The 19479-nt window shown below is 46.7% G+C and overlaps 1 protein-coding gene across 1 annotated transcript in view; it reads left to right on the top strand.

Moving 5' to 3' along the window:
- Positions 1-19479, top strand: part of LOC117379826 (neurobeachin-like) — a 398145-nt gene that overhangs the window by 332323 nt on the left and 46343 nt on the right. The window contains 3 exon segments of the mRNA XM_055226208.1: positions 2643-2762; positions 8324-8476; positions 13694-13861. Of these exon segments, the coding sequence (XP_055082183.1) occupies positions 2643-2762; positions 8324-8476; positions 13694-13861 (441 nt within the window).

Genomic DNA, 19479 nt, shown 5'->3' with positions numbered 1-19479 from the left:
ACCGATGGACACCCTTGTGCTCGAACATGGTGTTTGTTATGGACAAACTGTGACTAGCACAGAAGTCCAATAACAAAACACCACTCGGGTTCAGATCAGGGAGGCCGTTCCTCCCAATCACGCCCCTCCAAGTGTCACTGTCGTTACCCACATGGGCGTTGAAGTCCCCCAGGAGAACAATGGAGTCCCCGGTTGGTGCACTGTCTCGTAACCCTCCCAGGGACTCCAAGAAGTACTCCGCACTGCTGTTTGGCCCGTAGGCCGACACAACAGTGAGAGACCTGTCCCCGACCCGAAGGCGCAGGGACGCGACCCTCTCGTTCACCGGAGTGAACCCCAACACGCAGCGCCTGAGCTGTGGGGCAATGAGCAAGCCCACACCAGCTCGCTGCCGCTCCCCGCGGGCAACGCCAGAGAAATGGAGAGTCCAACCCCTCTCAAGGAGTTGGGTTCCAGAGCCCAAGCTGTGCGTGGAGGTGAGGCCGACTATATCTAGCCGGTAACGCTCAACCTCCCGCACAAGCTCAGGCTCCTTCCCCCCCGCAGCGAGGTGACATTCCATGTCCCCAGAGCTAGTCTCCATGTCCGGAGATCCGGTCGTCGAGGTCCCCGCCTTCGACTGCCGCCCGGATCTCTATGCACCTGCCCCGCATGGCTCCTCCCGCAGGTGGTGGGTCCACGGGAGGACGGCCCCACGTCATTCCTTCGGGCTGGGCCCGACCGGGCCCGGCCACCAGGCGCTCGCTGCCGAGCACCCACCCCAGGCCTGGCTCCAGGGTGGGGCCCCGGTAACGCCAGTCCGGGCAACGTAACTGGCCTTGTTCTTTATCTCTTCATGGGGGGCTTCTGAACCGCTCTTAGTCAGACCCGTCTCCCAGGACCTGTTTGCCATGCGTGACCCTACCAGGGGCACGAAGCCCCCGACAACATAGCTCCCAGGATCATTCGGGTGCTCAAACCCCTCCACCACGTTAAGGTGGCGGTTCGGGGAGGGGTGCATGCAAAACAGCATAATCTGCATATAAATGTAAGAGGCTTTTTTCTTAAATTACAGCCAGCTCACCAGATAAATCAGTTCTTAATGGTCAGATTGTGTTAAAACAAAGCTCAGATTAAAGCCTAACTTGAGTAACAGAGCTTTAGACAAAGCACTGCTGCCAGTTAGCACCAAAGTATCAATCGCCTTCAGTGTAGCCTACTTTACTGGACACTGATAAACACATTTTGGTCCCACAGTCAGTTTGAAAAAGTGCCAAGTGGAGCCTACTCTATAACGAGATAGTGCTCTTTTGAAAAGTGACTGATTTGGGAGTTATTATTGCAGCTAGCTAGCATTACTTTGAACAGGCGTGATGAACCAGAGGAGCTGACAGCCGTGGAGTGGTTTGTTTCTCTTTGTCCCGCGCTGAGTGACACGTCCGCCCGATCGCTCCGACAAAACTACATTTGAACCAATTATCATTACGGCGCACACTGTACACTCCGGAAGGACGCTAATTAATTTTTCCTCAGGCACAGAAATAATGACCGCGAGGAGTAACAGTGAGCACATGCTGAGACGTCGGCCATTTTGAATCCAGCTGCTCTGTCGACCATTCACAAAGTTTGTTCTGGCTCAGTTTGTTGAAATCTTAAAAGAATTGTTCTAATTAGTTAAAACTGTATTATTAAATTAGAAAATGTATGTGATTTTTTGAGTTGTAAATGAAAACTCAGGCTCTAGTAACTGGCGGATTATCATTACAGTAAGAAATAAATAAATGCAGACTATGTGACTTTTCTAGTGGGGGGTCCGTCTCCTGTTTGTCTTCATGAAGATGTTGTAGCTTTACCATGTTCCACAGTGGACGTAAACAGTGAGAGTAGGCCTACCCCTCAGGAATACGTTTAACTTTCATTATTCCCATATATTTCTGATGGGAAGAAGATAGCTCGCTCTGGGCTAATCACCTATATGCTTACTAAACAACACAGAAAAAAGTTTAAAATGTGTTTTTGAGCTGAAAACAGCTGTGTTATGGACATGAGTTACCACGTAGCTGGTTAGCCTCTGTTGTGTATTTAAACTCTTCATAATAAAAGTTTATGTGGAAAACAAATGGGACATTTACTTCTGGAACAACAGTGGGCTTTGAAGTAGATGGGAGTGTTTTGAGCTGTGTTTGTGTGTCATGTGTTTTGAGCTGTTTGTGTGTTTTCAGCTGGTTTGTGTGTCATATGTTTTGAGCTGTTTGTGTGTTTTGAGCTGTGTTTGTGTGTTATGTGTTTTGAGCTGTCTTTGTGTGTTGTGAGCTGTGTTCGTGTGTTGTGTGTTTTGAGCTGTGCTTGTGTGTCATGTGTTTTGTGCTGTGTTTGTGTGTTGTGTGTTTGGAGCTGTGTTTGTGTGTTTTGAGGTGTGTTTGTGTGTCGTGTGTTTTGAGGTGTGTTTGTGTGTTTTGAGCTGTGTTTGTGTGTCATGTGTTTTGAGCTGTCTTTGTGTGTTGTGAGCTGTGTTTGTGTGTTGTGTGTTTTGAGCTGTGTTTGTGTGTCATGTGTTTTGAGCTGTGTTTGTGTGTCATGCGTTTTGAGCTGTGTTTCTGTGTCATGTGTTTTGAGCTGTGTTTGTGTGTCATGTGTTTTGAGCTGTCTTTGTGTGTTGACAGGAGCCGTTCACCACATTCTTCCTGTCCACTCACGGACACAGATTTCCTCATCCGGATCGGACGTTCTCCGGGATCAGCCGCTCTTGGACACTCTGCCAGAGGGACACTGCAGATGTCAAGGTGCTACAAGTCAGAATGTTGAAAATTCAAGTATGACTTTTTTGAAACTAGATGATAGTAGCACATGATGATGTCAGGAGGTGGGGCTAGGGAGCAACATTAAAACATGAGCACAACATAACAATGTGTAGCAGGCCTACTTTGAGCAATGGAGCACAGCATCCAAGTATCGAAATTTCAATACCGATTCACTACTGATTCAGTATTATTGTTTGGATATTGTTAGTTATGCCAATATGATTTAGACGTGTTTCATAGTTTGTGTGAAACCCCTTCACCAGGAGGCACACTGGATCTGTGTTCTGTTTGTCCTCCAGAGCCTGTGCGACCATAATGTAAAATACAAATATTTATTGAAATGCCTCCCCACATGAGCTTAAACCAGTGTATGTGTCCCTATCGATAAAGAGAATACTCCCAAAGCACTAGCTAGGTCTTGCTCCTAATCTCACTCCTTTTATAACATTTATATAAAAGTTCATCATCATTTTCTGAATATAAAGAAGACAGAATTTTAATTGGTGCTATTTAACTGTAACCTGGCTCCTCAAGTGAGTTCTATACATTATCAATCTGGGACGGCTCTAAGTGAGAGCGATCAGAAAATATAGAAGGTTGCATACTTGAATCTGATTGGTCAAAGCTTCACAACAGCAGAAGAAGGTGAAAATCAGACCTTGGTTAAATCCAGCTGAAAGAAAATCACCTTCCGCAAAAGCAGAATGCTCTTCTTCCCTTTGGACATTTAGCACAAATAAATCATCTGCATTTTCACTAAAATAAGCTGATGTTCATCTGTCGTTGTTGCCATGTTTGTTTTGGTTTGTTTGTGCGCTTCACCTTTGGCTTCCTCACAAACCACATTGCTGCCCTGTGATTGGTCCATCCATTGAACTACACTGCGGAAATATGTTAAAATGGATTCTCGTGAGTCTAAATATCCATCTAATTGTGCAAGAATAATTTAACTCAGAGTCAGAAGTCAAATATCTTCCTCCAAGGTCTTGTCTGTCACTAAAAGGACCTCTCCTAAAAAGAACCAAGCTGATCATTGGAAGTCAGTGTATGTCAATTTCCATCAAAGTTTGATTCATTGCACAGTGCTAATTTTGAATACGTGTTTTGATTTGAGTTTTAAGAGCAAACTACAACCGTTTCTGATTGGCATTACAGAATTACAAGAGTCCATAAAATGTTGCTGCTCATTCCATCATATTTCATTTCAAATTGCTTTTTCTCTCACTGTGCTCTCTGCCCATAAATAAAAAAATATTCCATTAATTATACATGTGTAAGCTCAACAACATGGACTCATAGGAACATACCCCCAGTACTTTAGCTTTAGCCCCGTCTCCAAACTAGCATTTTTAGAAGCAGCAGAGCCATCTCCCCTGTTCACATGTGAGCGGCCATGAAACAAAGGAGCAGACAAAGCCCCTCCTCCGCCTCCTCTCCCGCCTCCTCTCCACCCTCCCGGCACGCTGACCTCAAAGTGTCAGAGAAATCCAACACACCCTGCATCACCGAGTGCTACCCTCCGGCAATTAATAAAGCATTAATGACAAAAGCTATTTCCAGTGTAGCCCTATGTCGGCACAAGCTTTTACCGAGTTACTACGATGATACTGTGCGGTGTTTTGGAGCAACGAGAGGGGACAGGGGCTGTTAACAAATATGAGCAGGTCTGCAGAGCGTGTATGTCCTAATGCATCTGTTTTTACACACAAGACTTAGACTTAATAGTGGAGACATGAGCAGGGCTATGCTAATGTGTTTGGACTTTAAGGGACAAGATGTTATGTGAGGACTCTTTGGGCTGTTTCTGGTGAGCTAGAAAAGTGCAGTGTGCTGTATTCAAGTTCAAACTATTCTGGGTTCATGTGTCATTTTGTAGATATTTTGAGTTTAAAATCCCAGTGTTTCTGGCACCAATGTGACTGCAGCCTATAGACAAGTATACATGCCCCAAATGCATCAAACGCACTGTAATAACTGTAACAGAACACACCATAGGTTCAGACCACTTTAGTATGACAGCTCACGTTTCATTTATTCTATTTATTTTACACTGCATTTTGTGTAACAGTGTAATGTGTAGTCCAGATGTACAGAATGCACTGGGATCACACTTCAAACATGCCAAATAATAATCTATGAAATGTTAAGTTTTGCATACATAATGAGATATGCAGCCATTGCTGTGACATAATGTTGAGAAAGTGTGTCTTGAGTCCCAGCCATAGACTGCATATCTAAATAGCTAACCTGCTAGCTGCCACATTCCAAAAGTGAGCATAGGCGCGCTTATGGCTCCAATTCACTTTGTATTCGAAACTGTGGCCTCTCTCTGTAACTGCTGCTGTCAGGCACATCATTTTGGTCTTAAAATGTTTGTATTAACCCGCTCTACATGATCCTGATATTTTTATTTTGCCTTTGTGTCCGTAAATCAAGATATGAACAAAAAGATCAGGCACCTTCACTCCCACTAGCATTAGCAACAGGTTTGATTGAGGGTGTTGCTAAGCGCCTGCTGGAAGGGGCATTACATTTATCAGTCCCACTCCTGATCTCCTGATCAACTCGGTACAACTTGAGCAACTTGGTTGCTATGATTCTCACAGTCAAAATTCCAAATATGGAACTCCAAATTTCCTATAACCGCTAGCCTCGAAGAGCTTCATTTGACTGGAGCCAAATGCTGTGGGTGACGTCACACCCATATGGTACCATTATTTTTTATACAGGCTATGTCCAGACAGAGCAGAACACAGAGCAGCAAATGAGGCAAGTCTCTACTGGATTCATAGGGGTTTTGTTGACTTTATTTTATTAACCAGACTTAAGAATGATGTCAAACACAAACCTTTGTACCAGTGGTGTCAGATCTCAGTTAAATCCAGCTGTTCAAAGTGGAGTTGGTTGTTGTGAATGTCCAGCCTTGGGATCATACTGATAAAACACTTTACATACATGCAGCAGCCTGCAATAGACCTCTCACCCACCCCAAACCCACTACCAACCCACCCCCTCTCGCTCCTTGCCCCCCTCTTCTTTGCTGTTCTCTCTCTCATACATTCTTCTCTCGTCCTCTCTTCATCTCCTTCCTCCTCCCTCTCTTTCTCCTCCCTTTCCATCTCCACTCTCTTTCTGTCCTCTTCTTTCTCTCTTCACCATCTATACATCTCTCTCTTCCTCTCCTATTCTTTCTACATTCTCTCACCTCTCAACATCTGTCTCTCTCCCACCTCCCCCTCTCTCTTGTCACTCTCTCTCATCCTCTCTCGTGTTTCTGTCCCTTTCCTTCTTCTCCCTCTCCTCTCTCCTCTCCTCTCTCCCTCTGTCCTGTGACAGCAGCTCTCTGCCCTCTCTCTCCTCTTCTCCCTCCCTCTATCCTGTGTCAGTGACTCTCACCTCTCTCCTCTTCTCCCTCTCTCTGTCCTGTGTCAACCGCTCTCTCCTCTCTCTCCTCTTCTCCCTCTCTCTGTCCTGTGTCAACGGCTCTCTCCTCTCTCTCCTCTTCTCCCTCCCTCTGTCCTGTGACAGCAGCTCTCTCTCCTCTCTCTACTCTCCTCCTCTTCTACCTCCCTCTGTCCTGTGACAGCAGCTGACGTACACGTCATATGGGGTGACACGTGGTAGATCGGCTCAGCCCGGCGTGATTGACTTGTTATCCCATTATTCTTCGCTGTTACAAATTTAATGACTGCCACGGGACGCTGCACTGAAACACGAACTGGCACTTTTACCGGCCCGGCACCGAGGAAGTCTTACCGAATAACCAAAAAAATAAATAAATAAACTGATAGAAAATGTACTTGTAGAATGGGGGAAAAAAATGGCATCTTTATATGGAGGTGATATGTGAGAGCTAGCAGAGTGGTGTTAGCGTGTCATGCCTGTTAGCAGGAAGCCATAGCGAACAACCAAAAAAATAAAAATAAAAAAGTGATAGAAAATGTACTTTGATTTGAAATTTGAAGAAAAAGTCGTCTTTATCCCAGGTGAGGTGATGTGTGAGAGCTAGCAGAGTGGTGTTGGCTTGTCATACTAAAGTTGTGGGTTGATGTATGGGGGCATGAAAGCTTAGCCTGTTAGTATGTGTCCCATAGGCAGCATAATGACACACATACGGCAAAGCCTGAGTTGACAGAACAGGCTTCACAGATCTGGGTGTGATGGTGGAGGATCAACATTCTCATGTGCACATGGATCAGTGCAGTTACCCTGTTAGCCAAACATCAGTGGAGACAGACAGAGGTGAACTAGCCCTGTTAGCCAAACATCAGTGCAGACAGAGGTTAGTTAGCACTTTGAGGAGACATAAGATAACATACAATTATTATTGTATAATTTGTTAATTGTAAACTGCAGTATTGAGCTAAAACGACTTAAAGTGCATTTATATATATTTTTTTCTAATTCTGACTTGGTTTGATTGAGTATCTTAGTATCTGTGCTAAATATTTATCATAGCTTTACATCAAGTGTCAGTTTGTAAAAAAATAAAAAATAAAAAAAAAGTAGAAACACAAAGTTAGGAAGTACCAGTGAATTCTAAAACAGAATCCGTCTAGCTCTTTCATCAACTGTTAACAAGTATGGTCCGGGTGGAGTCTGAGTGGTCTCGTGTAACCGCATGTAACCACTCCCACACTGCAGTCTTGTGCGGGTGCAGTCTGAGTGGTTTTACGTAACTACTCCCACACTGCAGTCTGGTCCGGGTGCAGTCTGGACTGGGTGCAGTCTGGTCCGGGTGCATTCTGTATCTCATAAAGTGAGCTGTAGGCGGATAAGGGTAGTTGCTCTGGGCAGGCAGAGGCTGCTGACCCCATTACAGCCGTGACCCCTGTTACATTCACACATGTATCAGCTCTGTGTGGAGAACCAAACTCTTATCCCCCTCTTTTCTCTCACCCCTCTTTCTCTCTCGCTCCCTCTCTCTCTCGCTCACACTCTCACATCCTCTCTATATCACCCCCTCTCTCTCACCACCTCATTGTCTTTTGTTTCATTCACACATGTTTGAGTAACCCTTTATTATTAGTCTACATCTCCAAAGCTCAAAGTGCTCTGTTCCACCTTGTGATGTCATGATGTGGTAGTTTCCAAATGTTTCTAGTGAAGGTGTGTGGAGTTTTAAGACAGTAGGGCACTTTCTGGCTTACCACATGACATCACAAGGTGGAACAAAATGTTTTCAGTTTGAGAGAGGAACTCAGCTTAAATATGCACGATTTGTGTGTTAAACATGTGTGAATGAAACAAAACACAACTCCAGGTATGTTTGCGATGAGGAAACATTAGAACACACATCAGAGAATAGAATATTATAGGCCCTTTAAAGTGCAGTAATAACAGTACTAACACACTTGGTTTGGCTGTTACTTTATAACAGCCAAACCAAGTATTATTATTATTATTATTATTATTATTATTAATAATAATAATAATAATAATAATAATAATAATAATAATAATAATAATAATAATAATAATAATAATAATAACAACAATGATAACAGTAATAACAGACATACACTTGGTTTGTTGTTCTCCAGGAGCTGGTCCCAGAGTTGTTCTACCTGCCGGAGATGTTGGTGAACTGTAATGACTACCCTTTGGGGCTGAGGGAGGGGCGGAACCTGGTGTGTGATGTGGAACTGCCAGCATGGGCCAAGACCCCCGAGGACTTTGTCAGGATTCACCGCATGGTCAGTGCAGAAATATGTAACTCAAATTGAGCCCCCTCCTCTCACTCTCTCTCTAACACCCCTCACCTCTTTCTCTCTCTTTCTGTCTCTCTCTTTCTCACACTCTCTCACACTCTTTCACACTCTCACCTCTTCCCCGCTCCCCCCACTGTCCTTCTCTCCTTATAGTCTCTTACATACTTACATCAGTGCTTCTCAATTATTTTCTATCATGCCCCCCCTATAAAGAAGAACAAATTTCACGCCCCCAAAATTAAATAAAAATCAAATTAAAACAAGTAATTTAGCAATTTGGTACGCCACCTTATATGATGCTCAGTGCTTGCTGGTTTAAGTGACATTTACAAAGCGGGATGATTGTTGTTAATATTCAGCATGTTTACGCTGAAAAAACTCCAGCGTCTTATCAGCGTGACTGAGGTGTAATGAGGTGGCGCCTTAACTTATTTGGCTTCATACTGTCCGCTGCCAACATTTTCAGACACAGCAGACAATGGTCTGTCCTCGTGTCCCACCGGAGTCACGGTGAAGCCAAGTGCTAAATACACTTCATCAGACTTCCTCGTCTTATTTTTCGGGTGACTTTACCTCCGTCTATATCCGCCTTTCTTTTTATCCCTGTTAAAGTGTCTTTTGTTCACTGCCCTGTGTCACGATCTGTTCGTTCTCTCCTACAGTGTCATACGCGGAGTCATACGCGCCCCCCGGCATCTCACCCGCCCCACTATTTGAGAACCACTGACTTACATACTGATAAATCAGATTACAAATCAACAAGCAGATTGATAATGACCTTCTGCTGCTATACTGAATTACAGATGCACTACGTAACTATTAAGTTAAGGTTACCATGGAAATGTTATTGCTCTGCTTAAATGTTCCAGGGTATGGCATTTAACTTATCTATCTTGCTTTGTTTTATTGCTTAAAAAATACCTTGAACAATACTTTTACTCTGCATTCTTTTTATGAGTGGAATCATCTTTCCATAGATCTGACCTGTAATTTGGCCCGGTATTACCACCATTTAATGTGATACTGTGGAGCCATAACATTTCTATAGAGGAAGCAGGCGGTAGACCTCCATCCAAAAAGAGACAGGGTACAATACAAAGGTTTGGCAACACATTTTCTGAAAACTAAAGAAAAAATATAAAATGTATTTAAAGAGCACGTTTTCAAGAGCCTGTGATTAATCCAATCACCCATGATCCTGTTTAGGAGTTTGATTTTCAACAAAAAGGTGTCATGATCCGCACTGTCCGCTCCTGGTTTTCCTCCCGTCCTGCTCCTTCCCTCCCTCACCTGCCAGATCTGGGCTGGGCTCCTGGCTCCTCCTGCGCGCACCTGCAGCCCATCAGCGCAATCACCACACCTGCTGTGCATAAGAGGAGCTGGGAGAAGAGACTCAGCGCGAGATCATTGTCGTGTTCACTTGATTCCTGTGTTCCTGTCATGCCTGTCGGTTCCTGTCGGTCCGTGTGTCCCTGTGTTCCTGCTCACCTCCGGATCACCTTCTGTTCGTACTTTGTCCCTTGTCTACAATAAATACTGTAATTCTGCCCCGAGTCTGCATCCCTCGGTCCACTACACACACCCGTTACGACAGAATGATCTCGCCAACCTTGGACCAAGCAGACTCGGGGTTCATCGGACAATACAACCAGCCTACCCTGCTTACCTGTCCATCTCCGGTTCACGGGCCTGTTCCCCATTTGCTGTCCTGTACCAACCGGTCCACTCCCAACCTGTCCTCTCCTCGCCAGGACCGTTGTAGCTCCGCTGGACACCGTTTCCCGTCCAGGGACCTCCTCGTGTCATCTGAACCTTGCCTGGACCGTGGTAGCTCCGCTGGACACCGTTTCCCGTCCAGGGACCTCCTCATGTCATCTGAACCTCGCCTGGACCGTTGTAGCTCCACTGCACACCGTTTTTCCGTCCAGGGACCTCCTTGTGTCATCTGCCCCTCGTTAGGACAGTCGCAGCTCCGCTGGACATCATTCTCCGTCCAGGGATCTCTTCGTGTCCTCTGCCCCCTCGGTGGGACCCTCGCAGCTCCGCTGGACACAGCTTTCCATCCAGGGACCTCGTTGTGTCGTCCGCCCGTTTTCTGGACCGTTGTTGCCCCACTGGACAGTCTACCGGCCCGCACCAGTGACATTTTTTCCCTCCGTCTGGCTCCCCTCCGCCCACCCGTATCAATTTTTGGGCCACCAGGAGGTGGCCCTTGGGGGGGGGGGGGTACTGTCATGATCCGCACTGTCCGCTCCTGGTTTTCCTCCTGTCCTGCTCCTTCCCTCCCTCACCTGCCAGATCTGGGCTGGGCTCCTGGCTCCTCCTGCGTGCACCTGCAGCCCATCAGCGCAATCACCACACCTGCTGTGCATAAGAGGAGCTGGGAGAAGAGACTCAGCGCGAGATCATTGTCGTGTTCACTTCATCCCTGTCGTGTCACTTGATTCCTGTGTTCCTGTCATGCCTGCGTTCCTGTCGTGCCTGTCGGTTCCTGTTGGTCCCTGTGTTCCTGTGTTCTTGTGTTCCTGTGTTCCTGCTCACCTCCGGATCACCTTCTGTTCGTACTTTGTCCCTTGTCTACAATAAATACTGTAATTCTGCCCCGAGTCTGCATCCCTTGGTCCGCTACACACACCCGTTGCGACAAAAGGTGAGAGTGACTAACTGAAATACTGTTGGTTAATGCTAGCTTGTGACTGTAATGTTATTTGAGAGGGACTTTTTTAACAGCACACCTGTTGAAGTTTAGCTAAGTCAGTTCTTTATGCTCAGATTGTGTTAAAAAAAACAAAAAAAACTTTAAAAAACCCTTCAGATTTAAAGTCTAACTTGAACGACAACTTCAGACAGAGGTGCCTCCAGTTAGCATCACACCCTCAGAAACTGTTGATGACATCAGCTGCAAAGAATCAATAATGACTATACTTAAAAAGCCTTAATAAAACATAAATGAATGAATAAATAACAGTGAGTTTGATTTGATCATGTAAACTGTGTGGTTTCATTATCTGGGTTTGCGTTTCCACATCACCAGCACCATCACTAGCACCATCATCATCACTGCTGCTCTGATCCCTTCCTCCTCTCTGTTAATGATCTTCTTCACACTTCATTAGTACCTCTCTGAAACCCTGTGTGCTCCTCTGAGGTGTCCATTTTGTCTCTGAGCTCAGTAAAAGCAGACCAGGAGAAACCAGGAGAACACGGATGACCTTTTCAGGTCGAGTGACAGAGGCTGCAGGCGGCTGGTCCACTCCAGCTCTCATCCCACACTCTGCTCTGAATCCAGCTCTACTCAAGGTGCTTGGCACATTATAACAAAACTACATTCTTATTAGGGCTGTGTAATAAACCCAACCAAGTATTTAGGACAGACCAAATACAATGTGCCCCCCTTTAAAGGTGCACCTCAGAAATGTTCCACTGTATGGCATTAATCTTAAAAGTCTATGTTTTGGTTTGATGGGGGAAACTCACCCAAGCACAGGGAAAACATGCAAACTCCACACAGAAAGGCCAGAGCGACTCGGCCATCTGTCAATCTGTAACTGACCAGGCGACATTCTGAAACCATGTCCCTGCTCCAAAATTCACTGTTCTTCCATGTTTTCTTTGTCTTGTGTTCCATTGTTTATGATGTGATCTCTCTCTCCCTGCCCCCTTCTCTCCTCTTCCCTCCTGCCTCTGCCTCCCACCTCCATCTTTGCATCTGCCACTTTCAATTTCACTGATATGCCCTGTGGCCACTGCGCTGCTATGGCTCACGCTGTAACGGCGCCCCCTCCCTGTACCGTGGGTAGTGAGGGTTCCTCTTTGCATGGGGAATTATGCAGCAGAAAACGCATTAAGCTCCGTTCCACATATTGGGAATGATAATCAGAGCTGTTCTCTGTGGTTGTGATGTGTTTGACGGCAGGTGATTTGTCAGGCTCTGATTGGTTTACAGTGTGAGCAGAGTGAGAATGGTCTCTGATGGTTTAAGTGGGCAGAGGAATGGCATCTGGGAGGATGCTGCTGTTATAAAAAGAGTGGGCAGCTTGTTTGTATTTCAGAGTTAAACTGGAGCTTTGAGAATAACTGTGTGTATCTGTATCTGTTCAGGCTCGGACATCATAGCCTTGGTCTTGGTCAGTGTGTATGGAAAATAATAGATAGAAATGCAGGCAGAGTGCACACGCAGCACAATGCCTCTGCCAGCACACTGAATACAAAAGCAGCTAAACTGGGCTGATTTTGACTGGTTTAAACTAGGTCTCTACTAGATAAGACTGGTTTTGGACCATAAACTTTGTAAAGAAATGGACTGAGTGAGTGTGACGTCACCCATTAAACCAATCGTGGCTAGCAGTTACAGCGATGAATTTGGAGCCCAGTTCAATATTTGGAAATCCAGTTGCGAGTATCATAGCAACCAAATAGCTAATCTAGAGCAAGGCTGATGAAGGTAACGCTCCTTCCTGACCGCACTGCCAGTTTAGCAGGAAACGAGCACTTGTTTGAATCATAGGCTGTGTATATAAATGAACATGGCTAACCTGCTAGCTGCTGCATTCCAAATAAGAAGTGATCATGGGCAGGCTTCTGGCTCCATTGACTCTGCTCTAATTCACTTTACATTAAAAAAGACACTGTGGCCCCTCTCTCTGTAACTGCTCCTGTGAACCTTGTCATTTTGATTTTAAAATCTTCCTATTAACCCACTCTACATGATCCTGGTGTTTTTATTTCACTATTTTGTCCAACTCAAGATATGAACATTAACAACAAACAAATCAGGCTCCTTCTTTCCCCGAAATCGCTCTCGCTAGTGTTTGCAAAAGGTTTGATTGACAGCATTGCTAAGTGCATGTTCACTGCTAAACCAATGGTGCTTCAACAGCCTTGCTCCGGATTGGCTCTTTGGTTGCTATGATATTCACGGTCGGAGTTGCAAATATGGAACTGGGCTCCAAGTTGGCCTCAGAAACTGCTAGCCTCAATGAGCTTCATTTGGAGCTTGACTCTATGGGTGATGTCACACTCACTTAGTCCACTTCTTTATACAGTACTCACATTTAGAGATGTTTGGTTTTTCTATTTATTGGTTCTTCCAGACCCCAAAAAGCCTGGGTGTCAGGAAGTCATGCCAATCCACTCGGGGGCCATTGTTTTGAGTGGGCACATTTATACTTGCCTCACCAGTGATGGCCCTCTGCTCCACAGGCTCTGGAGAGTGAGTTTGTGTCCTGTCAGCTGCATCAGTGGATAGACCTGATCTGGGGCTACAAGCAGAGAGGACCAGAGGCGGCCCGCGCCCTCAACGTCTTCCCCCACTTCACCTACCAAGGATCTGTGTGTCTACAGAGTATCAGCCACCGCCCAACCAGACAGGTAAAGGACCACAGTAGATAGTGGAAACACAACGGGGTCTTCTTAAACTTCATATTGATTCAAGGTAGCCTGTAACCTATAGCATCCTTACGGATATGCAGTCTGGCTTTAGAACTGGCTATGGGTGTATCTCTGCGACACTTAGGGTTTTAAATGACATCAGTGTCATAGATAAAAAAGAATATTGTGTGGCTGTCTTTGAGGACTTGGCTAAAGCCTTTGATTCAGTAGATCACAACACCCTACTCAGCAGACTTCAGCAGATAGGCTTCTCAGAGAAGTGCCTGGCATGGTTTAGGAGTTACATCTCAGGACGCACTCAGTTGGTGCGAGCTGAGGGGCATCATTCTGACCCCCTAACCCTGACCACAGGGGTTCCTCAAGGGTCCATACTAGGACCAACCCTTTTTAAAATCTACATTAATAACGTAGTTTCTGCTGCTGGTGCCTCCCACATACATTTATACGCTGACGACACCATTCTGTACACATCCAGCCCGTGCCTTAACACAGCCCTCCGCTCTTTACAAAACAGTTTCACCGGTCTCCAACACGCCTTTTCCAACCTTCATTTTTTAAACACAACCAAAACGAAATATATGATTTTCAACCGAAATTTACCTCAGATTCCCTACCACGCCAACATCTCAACCCTAGATGGCACACATCTACAACTAGTAAATTCTTACAAATACTTAGGCATATGGCTTGACAATACACTTTCTTTTGATATGCACATTAACACATTACTTTCCAAAGTCAAATCAAGAATCAGCTTTCTATATCGCAATAAATCCTCATTCACCCATTCCGCAAAACACACCCTTGTCAAAATGACAATTCTCCCTATCTTCGATTACGGTGACATCATCTATAGGTCAGCATCAAAAACTCTTCTCCATAAGCTTGATGTCATTTATTACTCAGCAATCCGTTTTGTCACAGGTGCCCCTTTCACTACCCATCACTGTCATCTGTACTCACAGGTTGACTGGCCATCACTTTACTCCCGCAGATTAATAAATTGGTAAAAATTCATCTATAAAACATTAATTGGTAAAACCCCTCATTATCTTCGCTCACTCATCAATATTTCTAATAACACATATAACTTGCGTTCCAGTAACATTATCACCATGATCACCCCACGAGTCCGTACATCCTTTGGTCAATCATCATTTCAGTTCGCTGCACCCAACGACTGGAACAATCTCCAAAAAACTCTAAAACTTAGTACTATGATACCAATAGCTTCATTCATCAACTCAATAAAATCTATAGTACGTGACCAATATACTTGTTTTTAACTCTATTTTTAAACTCTGCTCACCTATGTGTATATATGTAAATAGTGGAAAATAGTAACTGTCTTAGTGTTGTTGTTTTGTCTTGTCTTTGCCTGTATGGATGTTATTCTGTTGTATGTTGAAATTTCTGCTTCTTGGCCAGGTCGGGTGCGGAGAGATCCGGGTAGCAGTCGAAGGCGGGGACCTCGACGACCGGATCTCCGGACATGGAGACTAGCTCTGGGGACATGGAATGTCACCTCGCTGGGGGGGAAGGAGCCTGAGCTTGTGCGGGAGGTGGAGCGTTACCGGCTAGATATAGTCGGCCTCACCTCCACGCACAGCTTGGGCTCTGGAACCCATCTTCTTGAGAGGGGTTGGACTCTCCATTTCTCTGGCGTTGCCCGCGGGGAGCGGCGGCGAGCTGGTGTGGGCTTGCTCATTGCCCCACAGCTCAGCCGCTGCGTGTTGGGGTTCACTCCGGTGAACGAGAGGGTCGCGTCCCTGCGCCTTCGGGTCGGGGACAGGTCTCTCACTGTTGTGTCGGCCTACGGGCCAAACAGCAGTGCAGAGTACCCGGCCTTCTTGGAGTCCCTGGGAGGGGTACTAGACAGTGCACCAACCGGGGACTCCGTTGTTCTCCTGGGGGACTTCAACGCCCATGTGGGTAACGACAGTGACACTTGGAGGGGCGTGATTGGGAGGAACGGCCTCCCCGATCTGAACCCGAGCGGTGTTTTGTTATTGGACTTCTGTGCTAGTCACAGCTTGTCCATAACAAACACCATGTTCGAGCACAAGGGTGTCCATCGGTGCACATGGCACCAGGACACTCTAGGTCGGAGGTCGATGATCGACTTTGTCGTCGTGTCATCTGACCTCCGACCGCGTGTCTTGGACACTCGGGTGAAGAGAGGGGCTGAGCTGTCAACTGATCACCACCTGGTGGTGAGTTGGATCCGCTGGCGGAGGAGGAAGCCGGACAGACCTGGCAGGCCCAAGCGTATTGTGAGGGTCTGCTGGGAACGTCTGGCGGAGCCCTCTGTCAGGGGGGTCTTCAACTCCCACCTCCGGGAGAGCTTCTCCCTGATCCCGGGGGAGGTTGGAGACATGGACTCCGAGTGGGCCATGTTCTCCACCTCTATTGTTGATGCGGCTGCTCGTAGCTGTGGTCGTAAGGTCTGTGGTGCTTGTCGCGGCGGCAATCCCCGAACCCGGTGGTGGACACCGGAAGTAAGGGATGCCGTCAAGCTGAAGAAGGAGTCCTATCGAGCCTTGTTGGCTCGTGGGACTCCTGAGGCAGCTGATGAGTACCGGCAGGCCAAGCGTGCCGCGGCTCGGGCAGTCACAGAGGCAAAAACTCGGGGTTGGGAGGAGTTCGGGGAGGCCATGGAGGAGGACTATCGGACGGCCTCAAAGAGATTCTGGCAAACCGTCCGACGCCTCAGGAGGGGAAAGCAGTGCTTCACCAACACTGTTTACAGTGCGGGTGGAGAGCTGCTGACCTCGACTGGGGATGTTGTCGGGCGGTGGAAGGAATACTTTGAGGATCTCCTCAATCCCACTGTCACGTCTTCCGAGGAGGAAGCAGAAACTGGGGACCCAGGGGCGGACTCGTCCATCACCCTGGCTGAAGTCACTGAGGTGGTTGGCAAGCTCCTCGGTGGCAAGGCTCCGGGGGTGGATGAGATCCGTCCTGAGTACCTCAAGTCTCTGGATGTTGTGGGACTGTCTTGGCTGACACGTCTCTGCAACATCGCGTGGCGGTCGGGGACAGTACCTGTGGAATGGCAGACCGGGGTGGTGGTCCCTCTGTATAAGAAGGGGGACCGGAGGGTGTGTTCCAATTACAGGGGAATCACACTCCTCAGCCTTCCCGGTAAGGTCTATTCCAGGGTGCTGGAGAGGAGAATCCGACCGATAGTCGAACCTCGGATTCAGGAGGAGCAGTGTGGTTTTCGTCCTGGTCGTGGAACACTGGACCAGCTCTATACTCTCCATCGGGTCCTCGAGGGCTCATGGGAGTATGCCCAACCAGTCCACATGTGTTTTGTGGATCTGGAGAAGGCATTCGACCGTGTCCCTCGTGGTGTCCTTTGGGGGGTGCTCTGGGAGTATGGGGTCCGGGGCTCTTTGCTAAGGGCTGTCCGGTCCCTGTATGACCGGAGCAGGAGCTGTGTTCGCATTGCCGGCAGTAAGTCAGACCTGTTCCCAGTGCATGTTGGACTCCGCCAGGGCTGCCCTTTGTCACCGGTTCTGTTCATTATATTTATGGACAGAATTTCTAGGCGCAGCCAGGGGCCGGAGGGGGCCTGGTTTGGGAACCACAGGATTTCATCTCTGCTGTTTGCAGATGATGTTGTCCTGATGGCTTCTTCGAGCCAGGACCTGCAGCAGGCACTGGGGCGGTTTGCAGCCGAGTGTGAAGCGGCTGGGATGAGAATCAGCTCCTCCAAATCCGAGGCCATGGTTCTCGACCGGAAAAAGGTGGTTTGCTCTCTCCGGGTGGGTGGTGAGTCTCTGCCCCAAGTGGAGGAGTTCAAGTATCTCGGGGTCTTGTTCACGAGTGAGGGAAGGATGGAGCGTGAGATTGACAGGCGGATCGGTGCAGCGTCTGCAGTGATGCGGTCGCTGTATCGGTCCGTTGTGGTAAAGAAGGAGCTGAGCCGGAAGGCGAAGCTCTCGATTTACCGGTCAATCTACGTTCCTACCCTCACCTATGGTCATGAGCTTTGGGTAATGACCGAAAGGACAAGATCGCGGATACAAGCGGCTGAAATGGGCTTCCTCCGCAGAGTGGCCGGGCGCACCCTTAGGGATAGGGTGAGGAGCTCGGTCACACGGGAGGAGCTCGGAGTAGAGCCGCTGCTCCTACACGTTGAGAGGAACCAGCTGAGGTGGCTCGGGCATCTGCTCAGGATGCCTCCTGGACGCCTCCCTAGGGAGGTGTTCTGGGCATGTCCCACCGGGAGGAGGCCCCGGGGAAGACCCAGGACACGCTGGAGGGACTATGTCTCTCGGCTGGCCTGGGAACGCCTTGGGGTCCCACCGGAGGAGCTGGAGGACGTGTCCGGGGTGAGGGAAGTCTGGGAGTCCCTTCTTAGACTGCTGCCCCCGCGACCCGGCCCCGGATAAGCGGAAGAAAATGGATGGATGGATGGCCAGGTCGTCGTTGAAAATGAGAATTGGTTCTCAACCGACGTACCTGGTAAAATAAAGGTAAAATAAATGGTAAGGTTAATGAGTGTGAGATGCCTCAGTGGACCAACTTGTGTGGAAAAAAATGTTTCAATTCAAATGTAAATAAAAAACATATTTTTTTCAATTCAAGTTATTACTTATTCATTTATTCCTGTTCTAATTTTAATCAATGCATTTTCAATTGTATTTTCAATGGCAGAGTTAGCATTAGCTTCCAAACTATGAAAGCCCAGGGCTGTTTTGGCGACCACATGTGAATAACACTAGAGCCTTGAACATAAGCAATTAATGACGAAATTAGCATACATCCTAATTAACATACATGCTAACATTTCTTAAAGCTAATGTTACGCTGGACAAATGTTCACAAAAATATAGTTGGTGACAGTTTGACAGTTTAAAATTAGTTGTATTCCATCGAGCACCACAAACACGAGTGAACTTTAAAAGTGGTTGGTAGTTAGATATTGGACATTACTCGTTGCCAAGGTAACAAACATGTATAACATGTATAACATATATAACACAACTATAACAGTTTGTCTGCACTGTCTGCAGAATGGATGTTTTTATTTGGCTTCTAAATACTCAATTCACTCAATACTCAAGTCTTTTCACTTTACAGAGATGTTACATTAGAGTCTATTTTTAGTTTATTTTTAAGTCTATTTTTTAAATTATTTTAAGCTATTTATCTATTATCTTGTTTTATTGCATGTACCATTTTCCTTCTGTTCTTTAACTGTGCGATGCAACACTGGAATTTCCCCACTGTGAGACTAATAAAGGCATATCTTATCTTATCTTAAATAAAAGGGGTTACGTGTTAATAGTACAGTCCAAACATGGTCTTTGATGGGCTCTGACTGCAGTCACAGCCCATTATCTCCCCATAATAAACCTGTATTTCAAATATACCTTTGTGTCTCATTGTAAAATGAGTTTTTGGTAATCTGGTAGAATTCTCCATTCTTGTTAGCCGCCATGTTTGTTCAGAGTCAGAACATGCACATCTCTGTGACTGCCTATTCTGCCTGCGCATCTTTTGTATGAAAATCACAGCCAGGCTCATTATACAGTAGAGTTATGTTAACCTGCATGTCCAGCCCCCTTCTCCAGGCCTGACGTCCC

Source organism: Periophthalmus magnuspinnatus, chromosome 13, assembly GCF_009829125.3.
Source record: "Periophthalmus magnuspinnatus isolate fPerMag1 chromosome 13, fPerMag1.2.pri, whole genome shotgun sequence".
Classification (NCBI taxonomy): Eukaryota; Metazoa; Chordata; class Actinopteri; order Gobiiformes; family Gobiidae; genus Periophthalmus; species Periophthalmus magnuspinnatus.
This window is presented reverse-complemented; position numbering and strand designations above follow the sequence as displayed.